The 19,452-nt window shown below is 53.0% G+C and overlaps 1 protein-coding gene across 3 annotated transcripts in view; it reads right to left on the minus strand.

Annotated features, from left to right (window-relative positions):
* Positions 1–5,588: 5,588 nt before the first annotated feature.
* The window catches only part of KSR2 (kinase suppressor of ras 2), an 87,396-nt gene continuing 73,532 nt past the window's right edge, over positions 5,589–19,452 (minus strand). For 2 of the 3 annotated variants that reach the window (XM_058036723.1, XM_058036721.1), the window contains 5 exons: positions 15,822–15,955; positions 12,397–12,528; positions 9,488–9,617; positions 8,198–8,331; positions 5,589–6,374 (listed from right to left, as the gene is read on the minus strand). In XM_058036723.1, the coding sequence (XP_057892706.1) occupies positions 6,368–6,374; positions 8,198–8,331; positions 9,488–9,617; positions 12,397–12,528; positions 15,822–15,955 (537 nt within the window). In that variant the 3' untranslated portion in view covers positions 5,589–6,367. Of the gene's footprint in view, positions 6,375–8,193; positions 8,332–9,487; positions 9,618–12,396; positions 12,529–15,821; positions 15,956–19,452 lie in introns of those variants that run through there. The other variant, XM_058036722.1, reaches the window with a different exon arrangement.

Here is a 19,452-nt window from a genome sequence, read left to right on the forward strand (position 1 = left end):
GTCCTGGAGCTGGGGTCACCAGGGCTGCCCAGTTCCACAACAGTGCCAGCCAGTTCCACATCAGAGCTATCCCATTTCACACCAGTGCCAACCAGTTCCACACCAGGGCTTCCCAGTTCCACACCAGTGGCAGCCAGTTCCACACCAGTGGCAACCAGTTCCACACCAGGGCTAACCAGTTCCACACTGGTGCCAATGAGTTCTGCACCAGTTTTGCCCACTTCCACACCAGTGCCAACCAGTTCCACATCAGGGCTGCTCAGTTCCACATCAGAATTATCCCACTTCACACCAGTGCCAACCAGTTCCACATCAGGGCTGCTCAGTTCCACACCAGGGCTGTCCCATTTCACACCAGGGCTCCCCAGTTCCACACCAGGGCTGCCCAGTTCCACACCATTGCCAGCCCATTCCGCACCAGTGCCAATCAATTCCACACCAGAGCTGCCCAGTTCCACTCCAGGGCTGCCCAGTTCCACACCAGTGCCAACCAGTTCCACATCAGGGCTTCCCAGTTCCACACCAGTACCACCCAGTTCCTCTCCAGTTTGGTGGCAGCCCTCCATCTTCACCACCCTGTTCCTTGCACATCCAAGAGATGGTGACACCACCACGGTGAGCCCAGCGAGGGAGCCATGGATGGTGCCTCTTTAGCCCCAAATCCCCCCATTTCTCCTGCTTGGAGAATCCACCAGAACAGCCCCTTCCCCTCAAACCCCCCTGGCTGGGCCCGTCCCCGCTCGGGCTCAGCCTGCTTTAATTGGCTCCAGCTCCTGCAGGCTTTGAAAGATGAAAAGCCCTCGACGGGAGAAGTGTGGAGCGCTCATGGTTTATTAATGGCCAGCCATCATTATTTTACCTTTCAAGTGCTCGGGCAGTGGCGAGGAGGGAAGGAGAGAGGGGGGGAAACCGTGTGAACTTGCCGTGATTTTCTGCTCCATCCCCTGGGTGCCCCCATGAGCCGCTTTTCCCGAGGGTTTGCGTGGCAGATGGATGGTGGTGGCATCCCGGGAAAACAGCGTGGGAGAGGCAAACAAAGGGAGCAGCAGATGCCAGGAGCCTCCAGTGTTCCATCACCGGGCTCAGCCACCCCAGCCCCTCTGCTGAGCACAGCTGGGTGGAAATTTATCTGCGAGCCCAATCCCCGTGTTTGCTGTGCTGCTGCAGCTCCCATCTGAGTGTTGGATGGGAATTATAATCCCCAAATGGCTGGGATGGGAAGGAAAAAGGGATTTGGCAGCTCTGGACCACGCTGAGAAGCTCCCAAAGCTCTGATGGACTCATCCCGACCCCACCACGGAGAGGACACGGAGCAGCACAAGGTTTTTTTCAAATGTGTTTTGTTTTTTTTTTTTAGTTTTTTGGTCTCTTTTTTTTTTTTTCTTTTTATTGGCATAAATAATTCATACACTGTCACCTCACCAAACACTGCACGAGAAACCACGGGAACAAATGGCTATCCAGGTCTGCAGGTCCCAGAGATTCGCACCCAGCCAGACAGCGGAAATTAGAAATTACTTTCTTCAAGTGTAGAAAACGTTAGAAATGTTCCTGTACAAATTTACAGTGGGGAGAATCCATCGTGCCTTTCTCAGAAATTCCTTTTTTTTTTGGTTTTTTTTTTTTAGTTTTTCTCAGTAGTTTGTGGGGGTGATTTATATTTTTATTTCTCACCAGCTTCTTTTTTTCCGGAGGTGTTTTTTTTTTTTTTTTTCTTGCAACGACGACAACAAAATATATATATATATATTTATATTTATATATATATTTATAAAAAGAAAAAAAAGGGGGTGGAGGGAGGAAAAGGGGAACTGAAAATCAGCTCATTCTGCAAACTACCACGGAGAAAACGAAGCAGGCCAGCGAGTTCAGTTGGAAACTGTACAAGATTGAGGTCTGTATATATCTATATACATACATATAGAGATATGTATATATATCCATATATACCTTATGTACAAGGCAATGAAATATGGGAATTTACAGGGACCTGAAATTAAAGGCAGCGCTCGCAGCTGACCAAGCTTCACCCCCCCAAAGAGTTTCTGTTGGCAACAAAAATAGATAAATTCAAATAAATTCACAGAAAGTCAAATAAACTTAAATAAATTCATAGAAATTCGATGAAATTCAAATAATTTAAAATAAATAAAGGGTGAAGAAAGGAGGAAGGGCTTGACTCAGGGCACTTGGGGGGTAGAGAGGGGCTCAGCACAGAGCCCTTCTCAGAGTTCCAGGCACCAGCTCTTCCATAGAATCCTAAATTGGCACAGGGAGGGGTTGGGCTGGGTGTTGGGAGGGGATTTCTCCTGGTGAGGGCAGGCACAGGTGCCCAGAGCAGCTGTGGCTGCCCCTGGATCCCTGGCAGTGCCCAGGGCCAGGAGTTTGGAGCAGCCTGGGGTGTGGAAATGTCCCTGTCCATGAGGTTTGAGTTCCCTTCCAACCCAAACCATTCCATAATTCCATGCTCTGGGAAAGGCTGAGCAGCTCCGCCACATCCCAGACATTCATTTGTGCCTCCATCCATCCCAATTCTGCGCCATCCCAGCTCCTGCCACGGCCAAGGACTGGATAAAAGTCATGGGGACCAAACTCTGAGCTCGTCATTCCCAGAAATCGCCCGGTCAGGGCTCAGCGAGGATTTGGGAGTTCATGGGGAAAAGGGAAATAGAAGGAAAAACCAGAGCAGGGGGTATCCTTCAGCGGGCAAAGGAGCACACAGAGCTTTGGGGCCACCTCTGGGAGAGTCCACACAGCCCAGCCCCAAACGTGGTGACCCCAACAACACCAAAACGCTGGAAAAATCCTCGGAAAAATCCCAGGGAGCTCTGGGAAGAGAGGGGACGGTGATGGGAGGATGGAGCAGCAGGGCTGGGCCAGGAGAGCATCCCTGGGCTGTGAGAGCATCCCTGGGGCTGGGGGCAGCTCCTGCATCTCAAAGGCAGCTGAGCCCAGCTAAGCCCAGCCCGGCTGGAAATAGCCCTGGCTCGGGATGGACCCTCTCATCCTTCAGAGCTCCCATTAAAAGCTATTGTGGAGAGCTTCTCCTGCATTCCCTTCCTGATGAAGTGCTGGGTATTTATAAACTGGGCCAAAGGAAAAAAAAAAGTATCCTTCACAAAGGCAGAGTCGGAAAAAACCAACCAACAACAGCAGCAACAAGATTTGTTGGTTTGGTGGGTGGGGTTTTGTTTGAATAAGGAAGACTTTAAAATTAAGAAGGAATGATGGGAATAATGTGGCAGCCTGGACAACTGGAATGGAAGGGAAGGAGCTGCTCCTCAGAGCTCCTTTGGGATAAATTCTGGACAATTGATGCCATTGGGCTGTGCCTGTGGCTGAGACACCACAGCAAGGGGAGAGGGGAGGAAGAGGCTGGAGAGCAGGGAGAGGTTGGCTGTAGGAATATTTAGTTTCTTTTAGTTTCTTCCTGATATTTCGTTTTTTCCAGATGCCCAAAATTCAGTGGAGAAAGGTGTGGCCAAGGGGGAATGAGACAGGACGAGGGAAATGGCTTGAAAGTGAAAGAAGGCAGAGTAAAATGGGATATTGGGAAGGAATTGTTCCCTGGGAGGGTGGGGAGGGGGTGGGATGGAATTCCCAGAGCAGCTGGGGCTGCCCCTGGATCCCTGGCAGTGCCCAGGGCCAGGTTGGATGGGGCTTGGAGCACCCTGGGACAGTGGGAGGTGTCCCTGCCATGGCAGGGGTGGGTTGGGATGAGCTTTGAGGTCCTTCCCACCCAACCCATGCCATGGTTCTGTGGCTGAGGCTGCAGCCCAGGGAGGCCCTGACACCACAGGGGAACCCACCCAACACCCAGCACCCCTCAGTTCACTGTTCCCTCCACTCCTGGCCATAAAATCCATCAGGAATCTGCCAGCAGGAGCTGTGAGACCCCACAGGGGACACCAAGGTGAGGACTTGTGAGGACTTGGGACACGGGGAGCAAACCCACCATGACCCCAAGAGAGACGTCATCCCTTCCACCACACAACATCCATCACCCCAGTGATGGGCACCACCCTGGGGTCACCTTCCTCCTCCTCCCCCCAACACCTTCCCCTGCCTCCTGCTCCCCTGGGAATCCACCCACACCTGCTCAGAACCCAAACCCACAGAGCCAGCAGGACCCTGCTCCCTCTGGATGGGGTTGGGGGATGGTGACACCTCTCTGTACCCAAAACCTCTGGGGAGGGGATTTTGTGCCTCCCCCCAGAGGCTGGAAGCAGCACAGGTGAAGGCATTGGTGAGAGCTCAGAGAGACCCCGAGGTTTTAGTGCAAGGTTGGTGGTACAAGTGTGCAGAGGGACACCTGGGGGGAACAGGGACACCTGGGGGGAACAGGGACACCTGAGAAGGAGCAGGGACAGCTGGGGAGAGCAGGGACAGCCCAGGCCATGGGTGCTGCAGGCTGGGCTGGGGTGAAAGGCAGGGAAGAGCTGGGATGAGAAGCTGGAATGAGCCCTGACTCAGGAACCCCTGATTTGCTGCTGGAGCAGGGAACAATTAACCCAAATGAGGACTCAACCCCTAAAGCCATCCTGACCCATCCCAGCTCCCTGCACTCCCTCTCATCCCAAAAACATCACCAGGAGACTCCTCCAGATCCTTTCAGGGCTGGATCCAGCCCTCCCTGCTCCTGCCCACCCTGGAATTTTCACACGTGCACGCATGGGGATTTTAATACCCCCACAATTAAACTCCCATCTCATCCCAGCTGCAATTAAGTTTCTAATGTTCATTTACTTATGCTAAAGCACTCCCAGCACCAGCGAGGAGGAGCTGGAGCAGCAGCCAGACAAAGCAGGGCTGGCTGGGTTTGCAAAGCCTCGTCACGGCTCCAAATTAAAGCGAACTGAGACTACAATTGAATTATCTGGGATGGTTCCTGTCAAGCAATTATGCTGCATGAGAGCCTGGGAATGTAATTTGCTCTCATCTGACAGTTCATCCGAGGGGCTGGAGGGCCCATCCGAGCTGAGAGGGGGGAGAGGGAAACACCAGCACGTGGAATTCAGGTGGAAACAGCAGCTCCCAGGGAGAATTTTTGGGGAAACTCTGGGATTTGGCTGATGGGAGATGATGGAAATGGTCCTGGGCATGGCTGAGATGTCCCAGAGTGGGGCTGGGAGCTGCTCTGTACAACCAGAGCCTGCCTGGATTCCCAGCTGCAGGAATGAGCCACAGGAGAAGGGATGGATCCCAATTCCAGCTGATGCCCAGCCCCAGAGTGTCACAGACATCTTTTATGGAAAATCCTTTCCTTAGGAATTTTCCTCCTGAGAATCTGAGAGACCTCAGGAACAAAATGTAAACATTGGTTATCTGCTGCTGTGGAATGCAACAGGTGCATCTGGGATTGGTCTCATGTGGTTGTTTCTAATTAATGGCCAATCACAGTCAGCTGGCTCGGACTCTCTGTCCGATACAGAAGCTTTTGTTGTCATTCTTTCCTATTCTATTCTTAGCCAGCCTTCTGATGAAACCTTTTCTTCTATTCTTTTAGTATAGTTTTAATGTAATATATATCATAAAATAATAAATCAAGCTTTCTGAAACGTGGAGTCAGATCCTCGTCTCTTCCCCTGTGAACACCGTGACACCAGAGCAGCCCCAAACCTCGGATTCGGGGATCGAGGAGCAAAGGAAGGAGCGGGAGAAGGGATGGAGAGTGAGGGGGCAGGGCCGGCTGATGAATTAACGGGATAAATTAACGGGGATGAGGAGACTGATAAATTACCGGGAACGCGGAGCCGTGTCCCGCTGGCAGGGAGACCCGCGGGGGACACGTAAGAGGGAGAGAAGCCACTTGTGAAAGGTCAGCGCTGCCCACGGAGGGGCTGCGGGGGCAGCGGGACAGATGCATTTCCCCGCGGGGAGCGGCTAATGGCAGCGGCACTCCCTGGCCCCGCAGGATCCGGGCACAAACTCATGAATCAGCGACGTTCCCCCTTCTTTCATGACAAAACCGCAAAGAAATAAATAAAGGGAATTAAAGAAACCCGCAGAGAGCCGAGAACGAGCCCTCCCCAGCCGGGCATCGTCGTGAGCGCTGGATGGGGATCAGAGGAGCCCTGGGGGGATAAACTGAAGTCATTGTCCTGTGGGTCGGGGTTCTGTCCTTCTGTCCCCAGAGCCACCGGCTGGGCACGGAGAGCCGCCCGCTGTCCCCATCCCACCGCAGCCGGGGCTGCTCCGGCTCCCGGAGGATTCTCGGGATGCAGAAACGCCGAGGGAGAAGATCCCGATCCCGGTCCCGGTCCCGGCTCGCTGTCGGCCCCGCTGCTCGTCCGTAGCGCAGGGTGCGAAGCGGAGAGGAAGAGGAGACCCGCTGGGGGAGGAAGGCACCGTCCCACAACTCCTCCCGTCACAGCCTGGAGGGGACACAAGGAGCAGAGTCAGCCCTGGGCAACCTGGGGGTTTGGGGGGAAGATATTTGGGAAAAATCCCTCCTGGAAGAGCTTTGCCACGGAGCTGATCCCTAAACCACCGGGAGAAACCCCCGTTAGGAAAATTGATCCACAAACACCAGAGGGGGTTTATGTCCGAAAAGGAGACAGAGGAATCCTTTCTGGCATTATTCCAATAAAGGGAGAGGCCATGGGGCATTCCCCTGGGATCTCTCCAATTTTTTCTCCCTTTTTATGTCAATTTCCCGGCTGCATTTCCCTTCTCTCCCCATTTCTAAGGTACTTGAGAGGTTTCCAGAACTCCTGATCCCAAAGATTTCCCTCTAAGGTATAACCCTCCCTCTTAATTTTTAATTCTTATGGAAATTAGGGCTTTTTCTTTCCCATTGTTTCTTTCATCTCACAACGTCTAATTTCATTTCTCAGCAAACCTTAAGTTTATTTCTGAAGGCAAATCTCTTTTTCCATTCGTCAATCAGCGGAATCCTTCCCATTGTTTCTTTTATCTACCAGCAGACCCAGAGTACGTTTGGAAAGACAAATCTGCCATTCCTCTCACCCTGAACTCCTGCACCTCCCTGCCATCCCTGCCTGGTTCCTGGAGCATCATCCAGAGGGGAAACGGCTCCTTGGGTACCACTCCCACCCCTGTGCATCCAGGATCCCGCGGGTTTTGTGTCCCAGTCCCTTGGATGCAGGGATGGGCTACCACATCCAGCTCATCCCTGCGCACAGCCGGGATTCCCGGACCTAACAGGACCCAACAGGAACCTTCCAGGACCTAACAGGAACAACAGCCAGAGCTGAGTCCCTGTGGAAGGAATCAGCTGCCGTGCAAAGCCGAGCTGGAGCATCCTGATTAGCAAAAGATTGGGCCGGTAATTAAGGGGAGCTGCGGGGCAGCCCCAGCCCGGGGCGGGCAGAGCGTGGCTCAGTGACTGGAAAAAACATTCCCAGAGCCAGCGGAGCGATTCCGCAGCTGCCTGGGGGCCCGGCATCCTCCGGAGCCGCCCCGGTGCCTGCTTGGAGCGTGGCTTGGGAATTAACTCCGCTCCTGATTAACATCTCCCGTTCCGGGTGCCTTGGGGGCCACCTGGCCGAGGGCTTTGCGCGGCTCTCGGCAGCCCCGAGGGACAGGGAGCGGCACTGGGGACATTCCAGACACTCTTGGAGCCGCCCAGATAAGGAAGAAATGCAGGTTTGTTATCAGCAGCAGGAGAAATGGGCATCTCCCACACTCTGTAAGGACAAAGAGTGATCCTTGAAACCCCCAAGATGTCCTCACTTTTCTCCCTGAGCTGAAATCTCCTCCCATCCATCCATCCATCCATCCATCCATCCATCCATCCATCCATCCATCCATCCATCCATCCATCCATCCACAAAGATCGGTCCCTGAAGCCCCCAAAATGTCCTCAGTTCTCTCCCTGAGCTGACATCTCCTCCCCTCCATCCATCCCCATTCCCAGCCTCCGGGGATGCACGCTGGGAGCAGGAAAAATCCCCCCCAGTGAATGCCACCCCCGCACGGGAGAGATTTTGGTTCTGTTTGTCACAACATGACAAATTCCGGGGAGGAAAATGAGTTTCTAAGTGATTGCTCTGCGTTTTGCCTGCTGTTCCCAACAGGGCGGATTCCAAAATCCCAACTGGGGACCCTCTGGTGCCGTTTCCTGCAGCACAGGGATGTGACTAAGCCAAAGCAAGGGAACAGAGCAGGATTTGGCCATGGGAGGAGAAGGGATCAGTCCATGGAATCTGGGAATAGGGCAGGGATGGGGACTTACTCAGCCGACTTCCAGAAGTGCCCCGGGTGGGAAAGGCGGCGGTTGCGCTTTGGCAGTTTCTCCAGCATGTCCATGAGCTTGGTGAAGGTGGGCCTCTCCTCCTGCTCGTAGGCCCAGCAGAACAGCAGGATGTCCTGGAGCCACGGGGAGAGAGTGTCAGGAAAGCCAGCCAGGCCCTCTCCCAGCGGGAATTGAGCCAGGCCCTGTCCCACCACAACCCTTGCCCCCAAAGGAGCCATCTCCACCACCACATCACTGGGAAGGGCTGGGATGGAGGGAACATATCCATCCCATGAAGATCCCATTTCCATCACTGAATTCCCAGCAAAGACTGGGATGGAAGGGATGTGTCTATCCCATGAGGATCCCATTTCCATCACTGAATTCTCATGAAGGGCTGGGATGGAGGAGATATGTCCATCCCATGAGGAGCCATTTCCATCACTGGATCCTTTGGAAGGACTGTGATGGAAGAGATTTGTCCATTCCATGAGGACCCATCTCCATCAGCACATCCTTGGGAAGGACTGGGATAGAGGGGACATTTCCATCCCATGAGGATCCCATTTCCATCACTGAATTCTCATGAAGGACTGGGATGGAGGAGATAAGTCCATCCCATGAGGAGTCATCTCCACCACTGGATTCTTGGGAAAGGCTGGGATGCAGGGGATGTGCCCAGCCCACAAGGACCCATCTCCATCCCTGGATCCTTGTGGAGGGTTGAGATGAGGAAATGCGTCCATCCCATAAGGAGCCATTTCCATCACTGGATTCTTGGGAAAGGCTGGGATGGAAGGGATATGTCCACCCCATGAAGAGCCATCTCCATCACCAGATTCCTTGGGAAGGGCTGGGATGGAGGGAACACATCCACCCCATCAGGATCTGTCTCCCTTACTGGGTTCTTGTTAAGGATTGGGATGGACCATCTCCATCATTGGGTTCTTGGGAAGGGCTGGGATGGAAGAGATGTCTCCATCCCATGAGGATCCCATTGCCACCACCAGATTCTTGGGAAAGGCTGGGATGGAGGGAATGTGTCCAAGCCATGAGACTCCCATTTGCATCCCCACATCCCCACAAAAGGCTGGGATGAAGGGGGGGTGTCCATCCCATGAGGACCCATCTCCATCCCCACATCCTTGGGAAGGGCTGGGGCAAAAGGAACGTTTGAGCTGAGCTCAGCAGCAGGACCAAGCCTGGCTGGGTGAGATCAGCAGATCCAGAGGGTTTTCCAAGGGCCCCACCAGCCACGTCCCAGTCCATGCACATCCCCACAGTACCTACCGAGATCTCCTTGCCCATCCCGATCTGGCTGAGGTTGGGCTTCATCCCTCTCCCCACCTGCCAGATGATCGCCTCCGCTGGCTGCGTCTTGAAGGGCCATTCCCGGGCGTGCAGCTCGTACCAGATGGTGCTGTTGGGAGACACTGGGGATCAGAGATGGAGCAGCCAGCAGGGACTCAGCATGGGGTGTGACAGTGGTCACAGGGGTCTCAGGATGAGGGAAGAGACAAGGATCTGACTCCATGTTTCAGAAGGCTGATTTATTATTTTATGATATATATTATATTAAAACTATACTAAAAGAATAGAAGAAAGGACTTCCTCAGAAGGCTAGCTAAGCATAGAAAAAGAAAGAATGATAACAAAAGCTTCTGTCTCAGACAGAGAGTCTGAGCCAGCTGACTGTGATTGGCTATTAATTAGAAACAACTAACACAGACCAATAAAAGATCTACTTGTTGCATTCCACAGCAGCAGATAACCATTGTTTACATTTTGTTCCTGAGGCCTCTCAGCTTCTCAGGAAGAAAAAATCTTAAAGAAAAGATTTTTCATAAAAAATGCCTGTGACAATGGGGAGGTGTCCAGACACTGCACCACATCCAACCTCTCTCCCTGCTCCAGAACCATCCAGGAGATGCTTCATCCCAGAGGTGCTCCTCAATACAGAGGTGTCACCTCTCCCATTTTCCTGGAGCGAGCCCTGATTCCCACCAGGGGAGATCCCAACCCGTAGGAAGGAGGACAGAGGCTGATGGAGGCCCAGACAGAGCCATCAAGTGGGGTTGTCCCACCTGGATGCAGCAGCACTGCCCATGGAGCAGCTGAAGAGAGGATGGTGGGGATGCAGCTGCCCCTCCAGCAGAATTCCGGGAAGGGACGAGCTTAAGAATTCACTTTCACTCCAGCTTTTCCCTTTTTCTCCTCCAAAAAGCTCTCCAAGCTCCAAAAACCCGTGCCATGACCCATCCCAGGTGTCCTCACCAGGTGATGGCCACGTGAAGCCCCGGCCATCTGCTCCTGCTCTCATTGCTAAGCCAAGCCCTCTTTTCCGTGAGGAATCCCAGATCCAAGGGAATATCCCAAAACCAGGGCATCACCGGTGGGCACCCCTGTGGTTTTCCGCCCCCGCTGCTGCCTGGAAGTTTTGCATCATCATTTTCTGGCACCCGGAGCCTGGATGAGCCTGGATTACCACAACGCCAGCCCCATTGTCCAAGGCAGATTCCCTGGACCTGCTTTTCCCTCCCTCGTGACCACTAAAAGGATCAAAACCCAGGGTTAAAATAACACCAGGGTGGAAAAAAATCTGTCTGATAAACGAAAGATTCCTCCCGGTTAGGGAAGCTCCCCGATTTTGGGAATTGGAATTCTGATTTTGCACAGTTTGGCTGGAAATCTCAAAAAAAGTAAAAATAAATAATGGGAGAATTATGTGGGTGCAGAGGAATGGGGAGCTTGGAGAGGGGCAGATCCTGTGGGCACAGCACAAAATCCTCAGGAGAAGCATCCAAGAACCCTCAGATTGGATTTAACACCTCCAAGGCGTTAATTCAGTTTCTCACTGGGTGTTTTTGTCCTCTTTAAAAGATGTTTTCCCCTTGCTGTCCCTGATACCCAAATCCCTGGAGGGAAGCGACCCCTCAGGATCATCCCTGAGCCTCCCAGGCTTGATGGAGGGCAGCAGAAACAAGAAAGAGGGAAAACGTGGGGAAACCTTTTCATCTTTTCAGGAAACTCACGCTTTCCATTTTTCCCACAACTGAGGGAAAAAAAGGGAAAATTACGTCTCCCCACCCACTCTCACTTAGTTGGATACGATCCTTTAATTACCTCTTTATTTCTGTGCTGAAGTTGTACCTCAGGGAGGGCACAAAATAAAAGAGCCAGACCCTTCCAGCTGTAATTACTGCGGGTTTGATGGGAATATTGCCTCGGATAACGGGCCCACGCTCCCTAATCCCACAGCCTTCGAGGTATCCGTGAGAAAATTAATCCTCTGGGTAAAGAGGAAAGGGTTTGGGAAAGGTTCAGCGGGGTGGAATTGGGCTCGTGCCCTCAGGGAGGTTTGTGGGCAGAAAAAGGGCAGGAGGAATGAGCTGGTTTGCTGAGGAAAACTTAGGAATTCTCATTTTTCTTGGCTTTTGGCAACTGCACGTAAAGCTGGCACCACCATCAGCCCTCTGCAGTGGCTGGAGGGGGACATTGGGGTGTCCAGGGGCTCCAGAGCTCTGTCCCCAACCTTTGGCATCCCATCCATCATCATCCAAGCACCTTCTCATCAGTTCCCACCCCAGGAGGGTGCAGGGGAGTGATGAAGCCAGGCTGGCATTCCCAGGATGTTCTGGATCCCATTGCTCGGAGCCACCAAGGCCATGGCCAAAATAGGAAAATTTCGTAGTTTAGAGAGAATTGGGGTGTCCAGGGGCTCCCAGAGCTGTGTCCCCAACCTTTCACATCTCCATCCATCATCATCCAAGCACCTTCTCTTTCATACCTGCCCCAGGAGGGTACAGGGGAGCGATGAATCCAGGCTGGCATTCCCAGGGTGTTCTGGATCCCATTGCCAAGCACCACTCCAGTGCAAAACAGGAGGATTTGGTAATTTAGAGAGAACTGGGCTCTCCAGGGACTCCCAGAGCTGTGTTCCCATCCCAGGCTGGCATCCTCTGGGTAATGGGATGCTCTGGATCCCATTACCCAGAGCCAGCCTGGTCTATAACAGGGAGATTTGGTGATTTAGGGATGCTTCCACTCAGAATTTCTCAAAGCAGGAAGGTTCATCCAGCCCAGCAATGGGAATTCCATCCCTTGGATTTGGAACAAACCAAGAGCGTCCTCTTCCCCTCCTGAGCCCAGAGCAGCTCCCACTTGCCCCAAGCATGCCAGATCCCTGTCCCAGGACTCACCCCAGTGCAAAGACGTCCGAGTGCTTGGAGAAGGGCAGCTTGTCCTCCTCGGTGTCGGGCGAGAGCTGCCGGATGATCTCGGGGGCCAGGTGGCACAGCCAGCCGTTCTGGATGCGCAGCTTGTTCTCCCTCCTGTGGGACACGGAGCCGTGGGTACACTGGGGCACAGAACCACCAGAGACACAGCTGCCCACCCTCCTCACGGGGATTTAAACCTGGTTTTACCCACATCAAAGTCAGGCTTTAACCCTGCTCTGAGAAATGTCCCTGCCAGGCAGCAGGACGAAATTGGATGGTGGTTCCTGCTGGGACATGGAGCTGGAGCCGTGGGTACCCTGGAGCACAGCACCACCACAGCCCCAGCTGCCCACCCTCCTCACAGGGATTTAAGCCTGGTTTTATCCACACCATCCTTGCAAAGTCAGGTTTTAACCCTGCTCTGGAAATGTTGGCACCAGGACAAAATTGGATGGTGGTTCCTGCCCGAACATGGAGCTGGAGCTGTGGATACACCAGGGCACAGCACATCCCCAGCTTCCCACCCTCTTCCCGAGGTTTTTAAGCCTGGTTTTACCCACATCACCCTTGCAAAGTCAGGTTTTAACCCTGCTCTGGGAATGTTGGCACAGCTGTTCCTGTCCAGGCAGCAGGAAAAAACTGGGGCACAGGATGGTGCTGCAGGGGAACTTTGGCTCTCCCAAGCTGGGTATGGGGATTTACGGTCTGCTGGGGCTCCTGCTGTGCCCTTTGCACCAAAACCCCTTAAAGGATCTGGGGTAAAGTGGGGATGAATTCCCACCATGGTGGGACTGGGTACCACAAAGAGCCTCTTCTGAGCAAACCATCCTAAAGTAACAGCCTGGACATTGGTGTTTTCAGGTGTTTGGCCCCAAAATAGCCCCTCCAAGTCCAAGCCTCCAGTGGCAATGGCACCTCCCATGGGAGCAGCCTGGCTTTATAACAACCCCTCATTTCACCTCATCTGTCCTTCCTCCACCTTCCCAGGCTCCCTCTGCTTGGGATAAATCCATTGGAATCCTTTGGCCAACGGCTGAGGATGACATTGGTGAATCCTCCATCCTTCACATCCTCCAGCAGGCACCTGGGATACACTGCTGGCTTCAAAATCCCTGGATCATCAGTGGTGGTGACACCTGAGGCAGCTCCATCATGTGTCTGAGCCCCGGTTCAACAGCAGGAGGGAACAAACCTGTCCCATGTCACCTTGGACTGGCTCCTGCCAGGAATTTCTCCCTGGAACCCTCCCAAAGATGGGGATGAACAGGGCTAAGGGATGGTTGTGGGGTCATTTGTCCTCCTGAATGTTAGCCTGGGGCCAAAATCCCATGGGAAACCATCCAGGGATGGGGTTCCACCTCAAAGCTGGCTCATAATCCCAAAGTGGCACAATTCAGATCCTCCTGCCTGCAAAGCCATCCCCATTCCCAGTCACAGGTCTGGCTGTGACCAGAGGGACCCCTTCCCTAGGCAGGGACACTGTTACTCCAGGAAAATGCTGATGAAGCCTCCTTGTCCCCCTTGGGGTGTCCATAGGTCCTCTCCATCCCCCTTATTCCCTCTGGAGTGCCCATGGCTCCTCCCCACCCTCCTTGTCCCCACTGAGCCCAAGGACATTTAAGTAAAGGAGGAATAAATCTGATTTCAGCAGGATGAGACACCAAGTCACCAAATCTCTGCAGGAGGTGTTTTAACCCCAGCAAAACCAGCTGAAGAAATGTCACCATCCTTAACCTGACCTCCAAAAATTTGCTTCCTTCCCAACAGATGTTTTTCCAAGCCTCTAAGGACCCAAAATTGGGATTTATCTCCTGTCTTAATCTGAGAGATACCAAAACCAGCAAAAGCCTACCCTGAAAAGGAGAGATCAGACCTGCAGACCCTTCCTGTTCCAAGATTCATGGTGGCTGTGGATCCCTGCTCTCCTCTCAGCTCTCCTCCAGCAGAAAACATCTGCTGCCAGCAGCCCAGGGCACAAATTTTCTCATTTTCTCCATTTTTCCAGCAAAACTCTGCTCATTTCTCTCCAGCCTTGCTTTCCTGGCCATCTCCTGGATTCTGACCTCACAAGGAACATCCCAATCTTGGGCAGAGGCGGCCACACATCAGCCACCTCCTCAGAAACCCCATTTCTCATTCCATCTCTGGAGCATCCCTGACCTTCACAGCAAAGATTCCTGCCAAAGCTTGGGCAGTTTTGCCCAAATCCTCATTCCCTGCTGGAATGAGCTGTCCCTTCCTCCTGGCAGCCCCTGAATCCCAAACCCCCTGCCCAGCTGCCAAACCAGAGGCAAATCCCACTTTGGATCAGGAGATCCTGATTTCCTGGATTTCCAAAGTTTTTGGCCAAGTTTGTGCTGAAATCCATTGATATTCATCCAGGCAGAGTGGAAAATCTGGGAGTGTGGGATGGAGAGAGGCGGCCACTGCCGTTTCCTTTAATCCTTTGAAATAATCACTGGGAAATTGGGGAAAAATCCATCATTTCCAAAGTGCTTTTTATCTCCTGAGTATCTTTGCCATGGAGATGGAAGGACCAGGAGAAAACTGCCCAAGCTTGGGCTGTGCTGCTCCCAACACAAAGGGTTAAGAGGGAAATCCAACACAAAGTATTTAGTGGGAAAGGTGGGAAAAAACAGCAATGTTCTTATTCCCCACTTAACAGAAAATGGAAAATATCTCTTTTCTTCCTTTCCCACTTCTCTTTCCTTTTTCCACCCCAGTTTTGCTTTTCTTCCTTTCCACAGCTTCTGGAACTCCTTTCCCTGCCATTCCTACAGCTGGAAAACCCTCCCAAAGCATCGGGAAAAGAAATTTAATAAGGAACATTTACCAAAACCTCCAGATTTAAACCCTCCAAGACCCCAAAATGTCACAATGCTGTGAAAATCCCAAGCTTAGCTCTCATTGTCCACGTCCTGCTCCATGCCCAGCACAGACACCATGGCCAGATGTCTGTGATTCCCAAAATGTCACTGGAGTGGGGACAGCACAGGGATGGCATCACTCACTCCAGGCAGGGGATGGAGCAGATGCCAGGGGTTTATAACGATGGAAAGGGAAAAGCCAAGGCATGAACCAGCCCTGCTGCCACAGCAGCATCTCCTGGCTGGCTGCAGGGTGGTTTGGCCATGGCAATGATGCATCCCATGGGAAGAGGTTGGTCCAAAGGGCACAATCTGCCTCTCTGAGCCAAAATTCCAGAGGCTCACACATGGCATCGTGTCCCTTCCTATGGATCAAAACCGACTCCCTTCAAACAGAGCATCCCCACAACACTCAAAGGCCTCTTGAACTCCTGTCTGCTGAGGCTGGGGACACAGAGAAGCACTTGGAGAGGAATTTTTTGGGATTGTTCCCCACTTTAGGGCACAGGGAGGAGCTCCAGGGTGTCCATGCCCTCCTACCTGCCCGCCTGGAGAACCCCGGAGATGCTGAAGAGCCCGAAGTCGGTGATCACCACCTTCCCATTGTCGTAGAAGACATTCTTGGATTTGAGATCCTTGTGGAGGATGCCCTTGGCATGCAGGTATCCCATTCCCTGGGGTGGAACAGAGAGAGGAAAACACCCTGAGGTTACACAAGCGGCACAAACGGGCGGGATAACGCCGGAGTGGTGGCATTCCTGTGGGAACCATGGGCAACCATGGCATATCTAGGTGGCATTCATGAGCCACCACAGCACATCCAGGTGGCATTCCCATGGGATCCATGAGCCACCACGGCACATCCAGGTGGCATTCCCATGGGATCCATGAGCCACCACAGCACAAACAGGTGGCATTCCCATGGGATCCATGAGCCATCACAGCACATCCAGGTGGCATTCCCATGGGATCCATGAGCCACCACGGCACAAACAGGTGGCATTCCCATGGGATCCATGGGCAACAATGGCATATCTAGGTGGCATTCATGAGCCACCACAGCACATCCAGGTGGCATTCCCGCAGGATCCATGGGCAACCATGGCACAAACAGGTGGCATTCCCATGGGATCCACGGGCAACCACGGCACATCCAGGTGGCATTCCTATGGGATCTGTGAGCAACCATGGCACATATCCAGGTGGCATTCCCGTGGGATCCATAAGCTACCACAGCACATCCAGGTGGCATTCCTATGGGATCCACAAGACACCACGGCACATCCAGGTGGCATTCCCGTGGGATCCACAAGCCACCACAGCACATCCAGGTGGCATTCCCGTGGGATCCATGAGCCACCACAGCACATCCAGGTGGCATTCCTATGGGATCCACAAGACACCATGGCACATCCAGGTGGCATTCCCATGGGATCCATGAGCCACCACAGCACATTCAGGCTGGACCACGTCCCCAAAGGACCCTGAAGGAAGGGAAACTGCCTGGAAGTGATGGGCCACTGGAGGAGATGGGATTGTGGTGTGGGTGTCCCAGCTGCCACGGCGCCTGCTCATTTTCCTGATTAATTGATTCCACAGGAAAAATGAGCGGCAAACCCACCCGGCAGCCGCTTCCCTGGAACCCTCTGCTGGGAAATGGATGGTGATGATGTTTCTGCCTCTGTGTTTTTGGGGGCTGGCAGAGGAGGGTAATAATTCACCGCTCCCCACAGCCCCACCGGCGCTTCCGACGGCCCCATCCGCCTGGAAACGGGCGCCTCGCGGGAGTCCTGCCTTAATTCCTTCCCCCCAGGAAAAAACTGCTCGGCGGTTAATTAAAATTAGTGCTAATGAGGCACAAAAAGGCCATGGGTGGGAAATCCAAACTCTCCTGTTTAGCCTCGGCAAATCAAGCAGACTGCCGGCAGCTCCGCGTGGCGGATGTTCAGCTCCGCGGGATCATTCTGGGAACGGGGAGGGGGATAAAGCACATTTATCCCAACTTCAGCAGGGATTTTCGTGCTGTCCCACTTTTCACTCTCCTAAGCAGACTCGGGGAAAACTTGATCCGCAGGATGCTGCTGAAGGATCAATGGGCAACAGGCCGGCAAACTGTTGCTTAAGAGGGAATATTGGTTGTCTGGCACTGGAAAAAGGGGGATTTATTAACTGGAATTCCATGGGGATCCATCCATCCTGAGTCTCATCTTTTCATCTATCATCATTAAGCACGCAGGCTGTGTGAGATGAATTTATTTTTAAGCTGGCGGCTGATGTGGAGCCAGAAGCCCAATCCAAATTCCACCATCTGGAAAAAGTGGGAAAACAAACAGAAAAACACCCCAACCCAGCAAGATATGGGAGTTTCACTGCACCCCATGGGGAGAAAATCCTACAGAGCTTCTGCCAAGGGATGCTGGAGGAAGGAAAGGATTTGGGTCTGGATGCCAGGACCGTTCCAGGCACCGGGATTAATTAGGGGTCTCCATTTCCCAGCACATAAAATAATGATGAGGTTTAAAAAAATCGGCTTTCAAATGTCACTGTCACCTCCAGAAAGTGCCAGGGTGGAGCAAGGAGCAGCATTCCAATGTTTCCCTGGCCAGGTGCAGTGCATGGATGAGCCCCAGCGCCCCGGGAATGCTCTGCAGCCCCTTCCCATTGTTTGAGGGTGATGGGACCCAGAGCAGCACCAGGACCTCGCTCCCACATCCATGGAGCTCATCCCCATGGAATCACCAAACACAGCCCAGCCTTTGCTGGAGGAACTTCCCTGGGCAAACCCCAATCCCTCACCTGGCTCCGTGCAGATCCCACTGCAAATTCCAGCCCTGCCACCTCAGCCCCTGGGATGATCCCTGAGGAAACGCTCTGGGCCCAGGAATGCCTTCGTGTGCTGGGCTGTGTGAAAAGCCAGCTCCCTCTGCCGGCACCGCTCCCGGGAGGAATCTTCCTCCCTCTCCTGGGATAAATCATCCTCCCCCTCCTGAGGATCTCGGGATAACCTTGCACCCACTGATCCAAGGAGCTGAGCAGCTCTCCCATCACATTCCAGGACTCAAAGGATAAAACCAAACAGCTGCTGCGACTGTGCAGAAAATCCAAAGCCTCCGGAAAATGCAGCTCCGTCCAAGCCCACCCCAGCCAAGGTGTTGGGATTTCCCTTCCTGACACCCACCACTTCCAAATCCCCCAAAATATCTGCTGGGGAAAGGTGGGAAGGGTGGGAATCTGCTGCTCCTCAGCAGGAATGCGCCATGCGGTTGGGTCATGGCACTGGGGACTTCTCCAGGAATTCCCTTTGGTGCACAGGGAGAGCATTTGGAGCTCTGCTAATTCCTCCAGGGGTCTGGGGTGGATACAAAACCCCTCTCTTCCTCTCAACACCACAGAGTTGGAGGTTTCCAACCTGTTCCCAACAGGCAGCAGCTGCAGAAAACAAGGATGTCTCAGCCTCATCCTCGAAACCCACACGGAGCAGCGAACCCACGCAGGGAAAGGGGCTGAACAGAGCTGTTGTTCCTGCTGGGAACATCTGGAAGGCAAAAGCCCTGAGCACAAAAAAGGGGGGGAAAATACAAGGCTAGACTGTGATGCTTCAAATGTTTGCTCAGCAGGAAAAAATCTGCGTCTAAAAGGTGGAAAACATGGATCAGAAGTAGGAATTCAGGAGGGAGAGGCTCTGGGCTGCCTCAGGCACCCCCAGCTCAGGCCATGGCTCTGAGGTAGATAAAGGTTCAGGCTGTGTTCACCTGGAGAGTCCAGGAGGATTGAAGGAATTTAAAATTTAAAGTTAAAACTGAATCTAAATAAACACAAAATAAACAATTTATTAAGGACCACCCAGAGAAAAGGCACTGCCCAGGAAATATTGCTGAACACATTCAGCTTTTAACCTGGGTTAGAATATTTAAGGGGGGCTAAGGTCTGCCAGAAAATCTGATTTTCTGTTGTTTTCCCACAGTTACATGTGGGATCAGCTCCAGGTTTGGGCTCCAGGGTGGGAAGTGTTGGCTGACCTTGAGCAGGGCACGTGGGGCACTGTCACGGCTCCCATGCCAGAGCACGTGCCAAATATTCCTGGTGATAAATCTGCTTGGAATCACAGCACAACCCCGTTCTGGCAGGCAGCTCAACACCTCAGTGCTGCTGCTGACATCCCATGGGAAGC

Source organism: Melospiza georgiana, chromosome 18 (assembly GCF_028018845.1).
Source record: "Melospiza georgiana isolate bMelGeo1 chromosome 18, bMelGeo1.pri, whole genome shotgun sequence".
NCBI lineage: Eukaryota > Metazoa > Chordata > Aves > Passeriformes > Passerellidae > Melospiza > Melospiza georgiana.